Consider the following 15,619-nt stretch of genomic DNA (forward strand, 5'->3'; position numbering starts at 1 on the left):
TCTATTTCCTTCAAGCTACGTTCATGTTCCAGTTGAAGTCTCCTTCCCTCGTGTTCTCGTTGGAGTTTCTTCTCTTCTAGTTCTCCTTGTACTCGCAACTGTTCTACTGCTAGCTTTTTCTCGGCTAATTTCAACTCGCCCTCAATTTTGAGTTTGGCTAATTCGAGCTCGTGATGGCGACTTTTTTCTCTGTCTGCGAGTTCCTCCGGGGATAGGCCCCCGTCTGGTACGAAGCCTCGCACCTGGTTGCTGCTGCGTTCTCCTTGGGAGGGTCCAGCTTCGTCGCGGGGCTCCCCCGCTCCTTCTGGGCGGGAGGCTCCAGAATCCACCCAAGCTTTCAGTGCCTTTTGCATGTCTTCTTTGGTGTTGAGACCAGTGGTAGCGATTCTGAGTTCCTTACAGAATTGCTTTAGTTCTTTGTGAGTGTACTCTTCCAGCTGTTCAACCTGGAACACGGTACTGGCGTCGTCTTTTATGAGAACCACGGCGTTTCCTTCTGCCATATTTGTCGGTAGTGCGTCAGCCGTTCACTGTACGATCTCTAGATTATGGGCCCGAATCCCGTCGCTTGCCACCAATGTTAGAAGGCGACCTCAGAGGGGCCCGGAAGGGCCCTGACTGCCCTGAGACCCACCCTCGAGGTATCGTTGCCGGGCGCTGGCGGGAGACTCCTCAGGGGAGGAACTTCGTATCTAGGATCGTACACTCGGCACCACACGACAGAGAGACACTACACGAGGAGTTCTTAAGAGCAAATCTTTATTAGATCGGAGTGGTAGGATCTTTCTGATCAGCAAGGCAAAATATATACAAGTAGAGAGCGGGCTCACAAAGTCTTGGAGGGGGGTTAGGAGGTAGCGGGACAGTCTTTGGGGATAGGAATCAAATGCAGGAGCGTACCCGGCGCACAGCTCACAATCCTCGAGCTGGGGGATACGCTTGTTGTCGTGGGGTCCGGCGGGACCAAGAGAGTCTGTGGGAGCTGCGAGTCACTCAGCAGGCTCGAGTATAAGTTCGGAGGTCTTACGATCTTCGGGGAGCCGCGAGTCACTCAGCAGGGCTCAAGCACAAGTTCGGAGGTCTTACAATCTTCAGGGAGCTGCGAGTCACTCAGCAGGGCTCAAGCACAAAGTCGGAGGTCTTACGATCTTCAGGGAGCCGCGAGTCACTCAGCAGGGCTCAAGCACAAGTTCGGAGGTCTTACGATCTTCAGGGAGCCGCGAGTCACTCAGCAGGGCTCAGGTGTTTCCAAGGCGAATCTGCCGGACAGTCCCAGAGCACCCCTTGTTATAGGGCGACTCCTCCTTGATGTCCGGAGTCTGTGCAGGCAGGGGTCTTGTCACCTGGGGGTCGCTTGTTGGGGGTTTCCTGCCATTGTCCTTTGATCCTTTCAGGGCCGGGTCCGGAGGAGCCCCAGACACCCAGCAGGCGCGGAGCCAGCCCTCGGGGAGGCCGGCGGGTCGATCGAAACCCACCTTCCCAGGGAAGCGCAGAGGTGTGATGGAAACTGCTCCTCCCTTTCTCATCCCAAGGGGAGCGCGATGTCCTCCAGCCGGAGTGGCGCCTCTAGGCTAGGGTCGCGCTGGGGCCGGGCGGCCATCTTGGTGCATGCAGTGGGCACGCGGGCCCAGGGTGGCCGAAGGAGGAAGGCCACGGACGGGGGAAGTCCGGGTCGGGTGTGTGTGTTCTGGTGGGAAGGATCGGCTAGGCCGTGGGCTCGGGGCTGGTGTGAGGTGCAGGGGTCAGGTCTGACTATGTTAAGAGGGCCGGGTCTAACAATATACATTCCTGGACTTTCCTTTCAATGGCCAACCCCGTTCCAGGCCACCAATACAATTCCTTCATGCGTTTTTTGTCTTCACAATTCCTAAAAGCCCCTCATGGCACCAATCAATAATCCTGTTCTTTAACCTTTTCAGTTGCACAATCCTACTATTTTACTCTACTTATATATTAAGGCCCACAACCAAGACTATGTACAGGCGGAGCAGTGCGGCGGGGTACCCTAACCAGCTGAAACATTCAGCCACACTCAAATCTTTTTTTTTTTTTAAATGTATTTTTTTAGTTTTTTACATAGCACAAACTAGACTCGAAGATATCAGGTATCAGCGCTTTACATGAGCACCAGTTTCGTTACAGATGGACACATTCATTTTTTTAGGCACAAGGGATAAGGTGATTTGCTCAGAATCACAGGATGTTGAGTGTCGTTGCCGAGACTCGAGCCCGGTTTCCCAGCTTCGAGGTCAACCGCTCTAGCCGTAAGGCCATATCCTCTCCTCTCTTAGAAGAACTACATCGACTGTACCCCTTTCTGCACTTACACTTTACTAAAAACACACAATCATTCATGACTGAGACAATATGTCAACCACAACATTTCACCCTTGGGGGCATAGACAGAACTGACAGGGACCAAGCTTCTAAAAATGTTTTACTCCTGCACATGTGTGTTCTTAAACTGTGAATAACACTTACGTTTATTGTGTATTTATGGAACTTGTAACTTGTATTTTAAAATTGTTATTATATTGCAATGGTTTTAGGTAATCACGTGATTTACCAATAAACGTAAACTTAAGCCATCACTTTTTAGTTTCCTTAATGTCACGGCTTGTGAGGAATAATCAACATCACAGTTAAATACACATAGCCAGCCTATCCTACACTCTCTTTTAGGGCTAGAGTCTGTTAAGATCCTGCCCTTGGTACCTTCAGAACACCTACATATAGAAACACTTGTCTAAATGCAACAGGGCTTCCATAGCTATCTTCTTAAAATGACATATTCAGCCAGATTCCTAACACTTTCTTTGACCTCTTGATTCCTCAGGCTATAAATGAGAGGGTTTAGCATGGGAATCACCATGGTGTAGAATACTGAGGCCACTCGGTCCCGGTCCATAGAGTAACTAGAGCTGGGTCTGATGTACATGAAGAAGCTTGTACTGAAGAACAAGGTCACACAAAGGAAGTGAGCAGAGCAGGTGGAGAAGAGCCGGTGCCTCCCCTTTGATGAATGGACCTTCAGTACTGCAGAGATGATGAAAGCGTAGGAGAGGAGGACCACAACAAGGGATGATGCCATGATGCTACCTCCTACGAAGATCAGGACAGCCTCATTGGTGCTGGTGTCAGAGCAGGAGAGCTTCAACAATGGAGGGACATCACAGTAGAAATGAGTGATCTTGTTGGACCTGCAGAAGGACAACCTAAGGGTGAGACAGCTTTGCGTGAGGGCATTCAGTAGGGCGGCACAATACGCCCCAACAACAAGATAAATACACACAAGCTTCGTCATAGTGACTGTGTAATACAGAGGGTTACAGATGGCCACATAGCGATCATACGCCATCATTGCCAGGAGCAGAATGTCTGCACCCCCTGTGAGAACAAATGAAAACATCTGAGTTATGCACCCTGCGAGTGATATCACCTTTCTCTTTGATAGGAAGTTGGCCAATGTGTTAGGCGTGATGGTAGAGGAATAACATGTGTCAACAACAGACAGGTTACTCAGCAAAAAGTACATGGGTGTTCGAAGACGCGGAGAGGTACATATCAGTGCCACAATACAAGTATTGCTCAGAAAGGTAACAACATAGACCATGAGAAACAGAATGAAGAGAGGGACCTCGAGCCGAGGGTCGTCTGTGAGACCGAGGAGTATAAACTCTGACATCCAGGTCATGTTTCTGTCAGCCATGTGTCCAGCGGAGAAGACCTCCTAGGAGTGGAAAAGAGACAAAGCAAAGTGAAGACATTCTAGTTTCATTATAAGGAAGACTATGACCTTATAATCACTGCAGTATGTTTCCCCTTGCTGGGTTTGTGCTATATAAATACCCTGTAGATGCATACATTTATTTTGAAACTAAGTTGTCGGATAATAAATAGCAGGTGGTCAGAAAGTGGGTTGTGGGTTAAATGGGCGGTGACCCTTGATCAAGCAACAGCCACAGTCCCCGGCAAGGTGGACAAACAAAAAGTCACTAAATTAACCTGTGCTTAAACCTGGGTACCTTGGCACAAAAAAAGTAGGCAGGCTTAACTTAGAAGCAATGTGTAACATATTTATGTAGTACACAAACAGTAATAAAGTGATGGACTAGTCACCGTCTGCTCTAGAAATACAAGTGTTTCATTTTAATGACCCTCACTCACTCTAGTAGTGGCATGCTTCATTATTAGGTCTCATCCTGGTCCTAAAAACTGAGATGGGCTTGACTGTATTCCAGGGAGCACTTTGAGTTAGCAGCCGGGGTCTACAAAGACTAAAAATACCTTAAGTAACCCAAGTGTCTCTTTATTTGTGGTTACTCAGGTATGGATAAAGTTCTATACGGTGGGTCATGATGGGGAATAATGAAGTTGTTACCCTATTCATTTGTCATTTGTTGACTAGTTTCAGCCTGTAGGAACTGGCCTCAAAGGGTTTGGGGGCGTTCTTGAGAAAAGTGCTCCCTAGAATGATGTTGAGCCCAATCTAGTTTCAGGGACCAGGATGAGACCCGATGATGAAGCATGCCACTACTAGAGTGGACAGGCCTCTGAGGGTTCAGACAGGCTCCAGGCACCAAAGCAGTCCTTCCAGATGCAAGAGTCTTGTGGAGTACACATCATGCCACTGCAGCAGGCAGTCCTCTCAGAGTCCTTGCACAGGTCCATACAGTGTGCGGAGGAGTGGCTCTGAGGGTCCTATTTTTAAACTTGGTGATTTCTTTAAAGCAGGAGAAGTTTCTAGAGGTTTCTCTTTGAGTGCTTGGAATTTCCTGATTCCACTGCTCTGGCTCCAAGCTGGCTGCAGGAGCAATGCAGTGCTGACAGACCCTTTTGTGTGAAAGTAGAGCCCAGCCTCTTCAGTTGCAAGTGGGGCTGTGCCTAGCTCTGCACCCCCACCCACATCCTGCTAGCTGATGGCCCATTCAGGCACACCTACTCCTTCTATTGTGTGACCGTCTGGGAGGGATTCACAAAGTCTAACTGCCAACTGCAGTCAGCCATGTAACCTAGAACAGGCTGTAGGCAGCAAATGGCAAAGGGCAGGAAAATGTCAATGTTCTAAAAGCAAAAAGAACAATTGATGGACAGAATACAGAACAATGTCATACATTCACCCCAGTACAGAGATCTGGGCCTAAATCCACAGTTTTTTTTACTCCCCATGCCATTCCAGTTTGAACCCACCCATATGCAAATCAGTCTTGACCCTGTGCCCAATGGGAACAGTCCAGCCTGAACTGCCAGTCCAGTTTCTCCCTGGACTGGAAACAAACATCCTAGCACTGGTTTTGGGGTTTCACCCCTCATCTGCGAAGATAGCTTAACTCCAGTGGCATGGAGAGCACAGGACCCATGTCTGGGCATACCCGTCCCACTCTGGGTGACAAATGTACAAAGAACAATTGATGGACAGAATGCAGAACATTCTAAAAGCAGCATTTTCAAAATTGTAATTTAAAAGCTGACTTTACCAATAAAGAGGACTTTTAATTACAATTTCATAGATATCAAACATGTAACAAGGTAATCCAAAGTTATCCTATGGACAGTGTGGAAATATGGATTTTTCTGGTCAGTTATGTCCCCTATCTTGGACCCCAACGGTTCCATGTGCATGTCACAAGTACATGTATGTTCCCTCCAGTTCCAGTTATGAAGACGCGAACACATGCGCATCCACCGTCAACATGTCCTTTGACAGATCCGCCATGAATAGGCCGGATATTCCATTCCTAAATATGAAAGGCCATCGGCTTTATATGGTTCACTTATGCCACTTTACAGTCCAGGCAAGTAGGCCCTGATTCTGTCATCAAAACTCCTCTTGCCTTCTGCCTCTGAAAGCTCCAGTCCGAGCCTGCATCTGTGACCATGAACTTTGTCTCATTCTCTGCGCAGCTCACGAAGCCTGACATCAGCCCATTCTCTGCCAAGAACTGTATTTCACCTTCGAATTATCTGCCTCCCCCTCAGCCGATGCATTCCTGCCTAGTAGTTTAGGTAAACATTCTTCCAGTTACCAAGCAAAAAGGTCCAACTTCTCTGTCCTCATGCAAGTAATTCATAGCCCTGTTACCATGGAATATTCCTACCCCCTCGCATTCAGTGTAGACACTTAGACGCTTGTACACGCACGCACAGTCAGTATAGAATAGATTCTGTCCGAGAGTCCTTCTTTTGTGGATAACATAGTTCTTTAAACATAGGATGTTAGATATGATTTGGGATTAGGTTGACTTGACCCCCCAGACTTCTCGTCTCCACATATAGAGCTAAATGTCAAATCCCCGTCACCCCCTAGTTACACGTCAATTACACGTCATACTGCTGCGCGCGCATTTAGGCCAAGTATTATCTTATAGATCCACCTATGTATGACATCATAACCAATCATGTTCCTTTTTACTCATTATTACACCCATTTTCGGTTACGCAGACCAAACGTCAATTTCCTTATCAATTGTTACGCCTACTGTATTCACTTCATTATAATGTATGTACTATAAAAGTTACTTCTTGTCAATAAAGTATGTACTTCACTTCCTGAACCCCCGTGGTGATGGAACTTGAAGCATCCGATTATAATCGATTATTGGAATAAAGCCCATTCCGAAACTCTAATATCACGGATTCTGCCTCTCATTTTACTGAGCTATTTTATAATGTTTCTGTATCAAATTCAGTCCCGGTAAAGGAATTTTTATTTACCACATGATGGCGCCCGAACAGGGACACTTTCTCATCTCACGCGCCGGCGGTGAGTTGCAGGCCCGGTCTCCTGCCACAGCTGGACGGACAATAACGCGTACCAGCAGGATTTCCTGTATCTCCCTCCGGTCAAGCGGGGGCGACTGAGACTGCGATCAACACCCAGACGAGGCGGTGAGAAGTGCGAAGTATCCCGACCAGAGCCTAGCTGAGAGAGCAAGATCCGAGGTATACAGAGACCCACCAGTTCGAAATCAAGCCCAGTTTCCGACGAGTCGAGTTGAGTCCAGTCCGGTTCAAGTTCAAGTTACCGAGGCCTTCCGTTTCCGAAGCTACCCGGTGAGTACCATTACTGGGGAGGCATTTCTGACGTGCACATAGGTTGTGCCGGTCAAGACGGGTTTGGGTACACAAATCCGGTCTGCACTGTTTTAGCAGTGTATCTGTACTGTTTAGCAGTATATCAAGTATTCCGAAGTATCTAGTTATTGTCAAGAATTAAGCATGGTGATTAGTTATGCAGACGATCATCATTGTTGTTTCAGTTAAAGGTTTAATGTTTTAATGTTTAATGTGTTAAACGTCCTGCATATTGTGGTATGAATGGTTGTTCATTAAGTGTGCTTTTTATTAAGTGTGTTCAAGATTAAGTATCAGATCAGTTGTCAATATGCCGCTCTTTTCGAAATTAAGACAGATCACTACTAGAAAAGGGGTACTTGAAGAAGCCGTCCCTATTCCTCCTAGGGATACTCCAGGGCACTTCATGTATCACAAACATGGCTTAGACGCTATATTATTTCTTGATTTATGGGTAGACTACACCAAGGGATTACCAGAAAGTCAGAGATGGCCCGCAGCGGGAACCTGGGATGCAGAGTGCATCATGAAAGTCGAGGAAGAGTTATGGAAAAGGAAAGTCAGACAGTCACAGAAAGACGCCGTTGAGTTATGGCGTAAAGAATCTCATAGACGTACGGAAAAAGCACGTAGACAGGAAGAGAAGAGTAAAGAAAGTTCAAGCAAAGTTCAAGACAATCTATTAATTAAGGAAGGTATCCGAGTGAAATCAGAACAAGTAGACAGACAAAGAAATGCCCTTATGAATGGTATGTATCCCCTTCTGGCCGAAGGATTACCTAAGGCTACTCCAGAGATACCGAAAGACTTGCCACCCCCATTATTCCCAATCAAGGTACATCCTAAGGGGCATCCTAGAACCGCAGAAGATGTTTTTCTTTCCTCATATTTAGATGACGCAGCTCCCGAGTATGCTAATTCCGTCCCACGTAGACAGCATACCAGGGAGGTCCAACGCCAAGATCCAGCACCCGTATCCCTACAGCAACAAATCGAGTCACAAGTTCCGGCAAGCACATCTGTTTCTGCACCTGTCCCTACAGGTACTTCTATAGCTGAGTCCACACCTATAGTTGCTGTGTCACGTTCGACGAATCCTTTCACACCCGACGCCCCAGACGGGGCCACGGGAGGTGCTACCAATATTTTTTCTACGCCACCTAGAATAAATAAACTTATTTTTCAAGAGTCAGCGCATTCACGTACACCCAAATTCGTAAGTGATCGTACGCTTAAGGAACTTCTTATAGATTGTAGATATGACCCGGTGCTCGGTAAAGAGGACGAAATGATCCTGGCATCATTACGTATCAGACGAGCCGCAGGGTATTTAGCGAAGCTACCAGGAATGACTGCGCATCTAGATAAAATATATCATTTTGTTCAAACAGGGCGAGATCCAGAATGTATTAACAGAGCTATGGAATACCAGAAAGTAGAGATACAGGGGGAACTGTTACGTTTCCTCATAAACTGTGTGATCAGAAATCAAGACCGACCGGGGGTAGATCCGGAAGCAATGAAAATTCTTACAAAATGGAGCCAGAATATATCAGAAGGGAGACACGATAAGCAAAATTGTATAATAGCTATGTGCCGAAAGATCCGTAAAGAAATAGAACGCCTACACGAGGAGAGATTAGAGACAGACGAGTTCGAACAAAGCGAGGAAGAAGGGTCAGGACTGCCCGCAGGACAGTCGGACACCATAGCCTATGTAGGTAGAGGAAGATCTTGTAATAGGGATCAGACTAGATGTCATACTGACTCAATACGTCCAATATGTCCAGATAATGACAGGAATTTCCAAATACCTATAATTAACATAAGGTCTAACGAGCATTCGTTCCAAACCGCCGACAAACTACTCCGAGAACGAAGGGGTTATCATTTTCTCGATTCTATGGATGAACAAGATTTAGCAAGGGCAGCTGTCCGTTGGGTGGACAGTCCCGGAAAATATAGTGATGAGACAGTAGTACGCACATTTTTGAATCTCACCCCAGATGAGCAGAGGTTAGCTGGGATTTATATGATTCAACAACTCATTATACTATATCAGAGTCAGCATTCGGACCCTGGTCCCTTACCTGACATATTGACTGAATTGCTTATGAATAAATGGAGAGGTCCAGGTACTAAATTAATTAAAGAAATTCTAGTATCAAGAAAGCAGTATATTCTTTTTGTATGCTCAGAGCATGTCTCATTGCCTGTCAAGGAAAGAACCACGTATCACCTGGATAGACAGAATCCCTTACGAGAAGTACACCCAATAAAAGGCGAGGACAATGAGTTTAAACGCGTATTTGTATATACGCCCATATCGAAAATAGAATTGTTAGAAATGAAGAAAGTGGTACCCAGTCATGACAAAGACCCAGCGGGTTTTCACCGAGAAATTAAAGACATGTTACTCATGGGAGAGTATACCTACCCCGACATTATGACAATATTAAAGGTGTTGATGCCTGCTGGCATTTATGAGAAACTCAAGGAAAAAGAGTGGGAGGTAGGTGACCAAAAGATAGAATGGTCAGCATTAGAAGCAGAAGAAAGGGCCCGAGGTCCAGGTTCGGGGCTTGGGGACAAAACTAAAGCACTACCAGGTCTACTAGTACAGGTACTGCCACGTTTATTAACTACGAAAAAGGAAGATTGGGGTACAATTTCAGCCTGTAAACAGAAGCAAGATGAAGACACTAGCGATTACTATGCCCGATTCGAGAAATGTTTTGGTATAAATAGTGGCATAAAAGCAAGTAGCGAATCATACCCGCATCTGTTCGTAACAAAATTAGTGGAAAATGCCCTGCCCCCAGTAAAGAATAGAGTATTAAAATTCGAGAGTACCTGGCAAGGTAACACCCCAACACAAATGTTACAAATGTTACAGTACCACCACAATAGAATTAGAGAGGAACAAGAACATGAACACAGACGCATGAAAGACACGAAAATAAAAATGCTAGTTTCCCAGACAGTTCCAGCTGAAGGACATAAAAAGGGTATGACACATTCCGATTCAGCAGGACCTGTAAAAGGGACATGCAATTATTGTAAAAAGCCAGGTCATTACGTACACGATTGTCCAGTGCTAAAACATAATATCGCCATAGGTAAAACACAAGAAAGATCACGGCCACTAAGACAAGATCAGAATGAACAAGGAGCTATGCAGCATGCCCAGGCCATGCCAGCCGCACAACAGCCAATACAGTTTGTGCCAGCTGCACCACCGTTGCCTGTTGCTGCCACACAGACAACAACACGACAAATGTATCAGACTGCACAGTATGAATATCCGGAGTATCAACGTTACGCATGAACTAGCCTAGAGAGGGAAGTTGACTTACCCCTTATCGAGATTCCTGTAGATCAAGAAGGACCTTATGTACATAGTGAATTATTAGGTCAAGATAGAAAATTTTTACTCGATACAGGGGCAAGTCGAACAACTATAAAACGAAGTGAAGTCCCAGGGGCACCCCTCTCAGGCTCACAGAATATTTCCCTTGGTTTTTCAGGAAAACCTATTGTTAATGAAGTATCACAGCCTCTTCCACTTACGATAGGACCTCTGACCCGAACTACAGATTTATTGCTTACTAAATCATGTCCAGAAAACTTGTTAGGAATAAAAACGTTGAAAGCCCTAGGAGCCATAATATGTTGTTCTCCGGAAGGAGTAAGGTTGTTTTTACGTGATTTTAAAGGTCACTATGTATCTAGAGACATGGATCCCCGACTGCAGACTTTACCTACACATCTATGGGCACAAGGCCCTACTGATGTTGGTTGCATGAATATTACACCATATCGAGTCACCCTAAAGGCAGGAGTGGTGCTACCACGAATGCGACAATACAAGCTACCACCAGATGCTGTAACGGCTTTACTACAAATCGTTGACGAGCTTATTGCCCAAGGAGTAGTTGTAGAAACAGACTCCAATGTATGTAATTCACCGATAATTCCGATTCTTAAACGAACAGATCCTACAGCGCTGCCAGTATATCGATTGGTTATTGATCTGCGCGAGTTAAACAAATGCATTGTGCCACAATTTCCTGTGGTCCCAGATATCTCGTCATTATTGACAGCTATTGATTCCGAAGCAACATTCTTTACTGTAATTGATCTCAAAAATGCCTTTTTCAGCGTCCCAATAGATCCGGAAAGCCAATATTTGTTCGGATTTAGTTTAAATGGGCGTAGCTTTAAATTCACCCGCGCACCTCAAGGATTTACAGAAAGCCCCAGCATCTATAGCCAAGCACTGAAACGAGAACTTGACAGTATCCACATGCCAGTTAACACTGCTCTGCTTCAATACGTCGATGATCTGCTGATCACCGCCCGAAGCGAACTCAAATGTGAAAAAGCATCACTGACAGTTTTACAATTTCTAGCCGAAAAGGGGCACAAGGTGTCCCCTTCTAAGCTGCAATTCTGTGTCCAGCGAGTTGTTTATCTTGGACACTCGCTGGACAAGGAGGGAAGGCAGCTTACACCCGACCGCATTCAGTTAATAGCTAACATGCCAATACCCAAGACACAAAAGGAGGTGTGGGCTTTCATAGGCCTCACTTCATATTGTAGACAGTGGATCCCTCAGTATGCATTTCTAGCAAAACCACTCATTCAATTGACAACACAGGAGGCAGCCACACCGACTGTTCTCCCTTGGACTCAGGAACACACACAAGCTTTTGAAAGCTTAAAGAAAGCTTTATGTCAAGCACCCGTTTTAGCAACGCCATGTTACAGAAAACAGTTTACACTCTTTGTTACAGAACGCGAAGGTACTGCCTTGTCAGTACTCACACAGGAACAAGCAGGAGCACACAAACCATGTGCTTATTTTTCTAGTACATTAGATCCTGTAGCTCAGGCTTTGCCTGCATGCCTAAAATCAGTAGCAGCAACAGCTTTAGCAATCAGACAAAGCGATGCCATAGTGTTAGGACATCCATTGACAGTTCAAGTACCACACGCAGTAGAGGTTCTTGTAAATAGAACGCAAACACAACACTTGACTATAGCGCGACTTACAGGATACGAGCTTACATTGTTTCAGCCACATATAGAAATCAGACGCTGTAACACATTGAATCCTGCCACACTTTTACCAGTAGTCGGAACAGACCCACTAGCCCATGACTGTATTGAAGTTATTACAATAACAACAAAACCCAGACAAGACTTAACCGATGTCCCATTGTCAGATCCAGACCTGACCTTGTATGTAGATGGTTCATGCATGAGAACAAGTACAGGAGAGTTAGTAGCCGCCTACGCAGTCACAACAGATACTGAAGTCATTGAAACTAATCGTATAAATACTTTGTCAGCTCAAGCCGCAGAACTTATCGCTCTGACACAAGCCTGTATTCAAGCCATGAATAAAAAAGTCAACATATACACTGACTCGCGTTATGCATTCGGAGTTGTACATGACTTCGGCGTGCTGTGGCGAGAGAGAGGTTATTTAACTTCCCACGGTGCCCACATTCAGCACGGACCCCTCATTCATGCATTATTAGATGCAATACATCTACCCACTGAAATATCAATTATGAAATGTAAGGCCCATACAAAGGTTACTGATATCATTTCCCAAGGCAATGATCTAGCCGACAGAACAGCTAAACTGACTGCTCAAACTCAAACCCCCGATATGACAAAGACAATAGCCCCGACACCGACACATTGTATGACAGTTAAAGATCCTACTCTTGACGTAATTGACATACAGACACATGCTACACCAGACGAAATAAAGAAATGGACTGAATTAGGAGGGATCCAAACGGACCAAGGATGGATGATGAAGGAAAGGTCTGTATGGTTCCTTCCTGATTCAATGGTCCAAGTTATAATTAACACTATACATAGTCCAGCACATTTAGGAGAAAAAGCTATGCTAGACAGCATTCAACACATTTGGTTCAATAAACATTTACGAGCAGCAGCAAAACAAAAGGTCCGTACCTGTATGATCTGTTGTCAGTTCAACCCAGGAAAAAGCGTTCCCGTAGAACAGGGTGGATTTCATACTCCTAATCATCCTTTTGAAGTCCTCCAGATGGATTATATCCAGATGGAACGATGTCGTGGATTCAAATATGTTCTCGTAGTTGTTTGCGCTCTGTCCCGTTGGACGGAGGCATACCCGGTTTCAGATTACACTGCCCCGACTACTGCCAAACAGTTGGTTCGAGAATTCTTCCCACGATACGGTTTACCACGTGCTGTTTACTCAGATAACGGCCAGCCGTTCTCATCCGAATTAATGAAACACGTTTCACTCCTGTTAGGATATCAGTGGAAATTCCACTGTGTCCGACATCCCGAGGCAGCAGGTCTCGTAGAAAGACATAACCAGATACTGAAAATTAGAATGTCCAAAATATGCAGAGAGAAAGGTGTCGACTGGGTAGTAGCGTTACCAGTTGCACTCTTTTACATGAGAATGGTAGCACATTCTCGAACAGGGCTATCCCCGTATGAGGTGATCTTCGGTAGACCACCGAATATGTGGGGGACGCCCATACCACGCAAAATAACTGATATTGACTGTAATATGCTGACAGATTACTTGGCTTCCTTGATGTCTGCACTACAATCTTCTCGTTCACAGGTAGCTGCAGCCTTTCCCGACAACACTGAGGTGAAACCCCATGACGTTGTTCCGGGTAATCTTGTCTTTGTGAGGAATTTCGACCGAAAGACTCAGCTGGAGCCCAGGTGGAAAGCACCCAAGTTGGTCCTGTTGACCACAAGAACAGCCGTGAAGATCGAGGGCCGCAAGGGCTGGATTCATTCAAGCCACATCAAGAAATTTCATGGACTATCCTCGGATATAGACATTGTGCCCTGCACTCCCTCACAGACTGATACAAAACTCCCTTTTGTTGAACCGAACAAATCTGAAAATTACAAACTAAAGCTTAGGCCCACCAAGTCGAGCAATTTGATTGTTTAAGTCCTCTCCAAGGTGAAGCGGTTGAATTGTCTCTGACATGTATCCCTTGGACCTGAGTAGAGAAAATACCCGAAAAATGTTGAAACGACAGGCGTATTGTAAATCACTGCGTAGCCACTGCATAGTGACATTATTAATTTTGTTTTTATTGAGTCTTTTAATAATTATTACAAGTATGTTGTTGCACATATATTACCCTATTTCTAGACATGTTTATAATGTTGCTGCTGAACATTCTTTTAGTGACTTACCTCCGCATGAATTGTCTTATAGACTTGCGCTGCGCAATAACACTTTCATTAGTATGTTACATCATTCCCATCAGACTAGTAATGCCACCAATTGTTGGGTGTGTGGCCGACTCCCTCCCTATCAGAATTATGAAGGAGTCCTGCCTTTCTTTCCACATCCATTTACACATAATGGCTCCTGTGGAGCATGGTTTAGTTTAATTAATTCCATAGACTCAGACACAGCAGTTTACCAAGATCATTGGGTATGGGGAAATCTGAACCTAGCTTTACTCAAGGTCTGTTACCCTGACAAGGAGGGTCGCCCCAAAAGAACAGGAACTGATCTAGAAAATGAAGTATATGGATTAGGAAATTTTACACCTAATCTCATGATTCTAAATGTCGTATCCGAGGTTGAACTAGTCTTACCCACCATGTCAGTATTCCCAGCGAAGGGTGAATTGTGTGTAAGAAAGGTTGGTTCCATACATATGGGCCATAGTAAATGCACTACTATAGTAGAATTCAGTGATCAAGGAAAATCTTCATTTAGAGCTTCTCGCCACTCCTACTTTATATGTGGTCAGACTGCATATATGCGTCTACCCCTAGATTGGGATGGTACCTGCTACATTGCATTCCTTTTGACACCTGTTTTCCTAGCTCCTCCTGATTATTACAGAAATATTCATTTAGTACACAACAGAGAACGGAGAGATCTCCCCATTGTCGATTACACTGAGACGGCATGGGACAAGTATGTAGATTTTAATAAAGGCATCTTTCCCTATATAGGTACTGTTACTAATAGTAAGCTGATACGTAGATTAACTAGAACCCTTGAAGCAGTAGTGAATGAGACTATTTCCGCCTTAGGCAATTTAACGGAAGAGCAGTCTGCTGTGCGGATTGTTGTGCTTCAAAATCGTCTTGTCCTTGACGTCATCCTGGCTGATAGGGGCGGAGCTTGTAGGGTCATCGGATCAAGCTGCTGCGTATTCATACCAGAAAATTCGCCATCTGTATATAAAGCCATCACTCGCCTTCATAAGATTGTAAGCCAGATACACCAGAACCCAGGCACTTGGACTTGGTCCAGTTGGTTTTGGAATGCGGTATCAGCCTGGGGATGGAGAGTTTTATCCTTCCTAGGTATTGGCCTTCTCATACTATTCAGTTGCTGTCTATGTCTACAATGTGGACCAGCGATTTGTGGTCTGTGTGCCACATCATGCATTCCACATCAAGATTTTCATTCAAGATCCCGGAAGAAGAAAGAAGAACAAATGATGCTATATGAACAGATCAATGGATTGATGAAGAT

General features: G+C 45.2%; 1 protein-coding gene across 1 annotated transcript; it reads right to left on the minus strand.

Moving 5' to 3' along the window:
* Positions 1–2,770: 2,770 nt before the first annotated feature.
* LOC146839313 (olfactory receptor 8U1-like) lies at positions 2,771–3,709 on the minus strand. Its single transcript, XM_085650334.1, has one exon. It carries the CDS (start codon positions 3,707–3,709, stop codon positions 2,771–2,773), a length of 939 nt encoding a protein of 312 aa, XP_085506460.1.
* Positions 3,710–15,619: the final 11,910 nt, after the last annotated feature.

The sequence above is a fragment of the Triturus cristatus genome, chromosome 4_1 (assembly GCF_964204655.1).
Source record: "Triturus cristatus chromosome 4_1, aTriCri1.1, whole genome shotgun sequence".
Classification (NCBI taxonomy): domain Eukaryota; kingdom Metazoa; phylum Chordata; class Amphibia; order Caudata; family Salamandridae; genus Triturus; species Triturus cristatus.

Excerpts from the sequence above, each read along its gene's own strand:
- LOC146839313 (XM_085650334.1), bottom strand. The coding sequence starts at position 3,709 with ATGGCTGACAGAAACATGACCTGGATGTCAGAGTTTATACTCCTCGGT.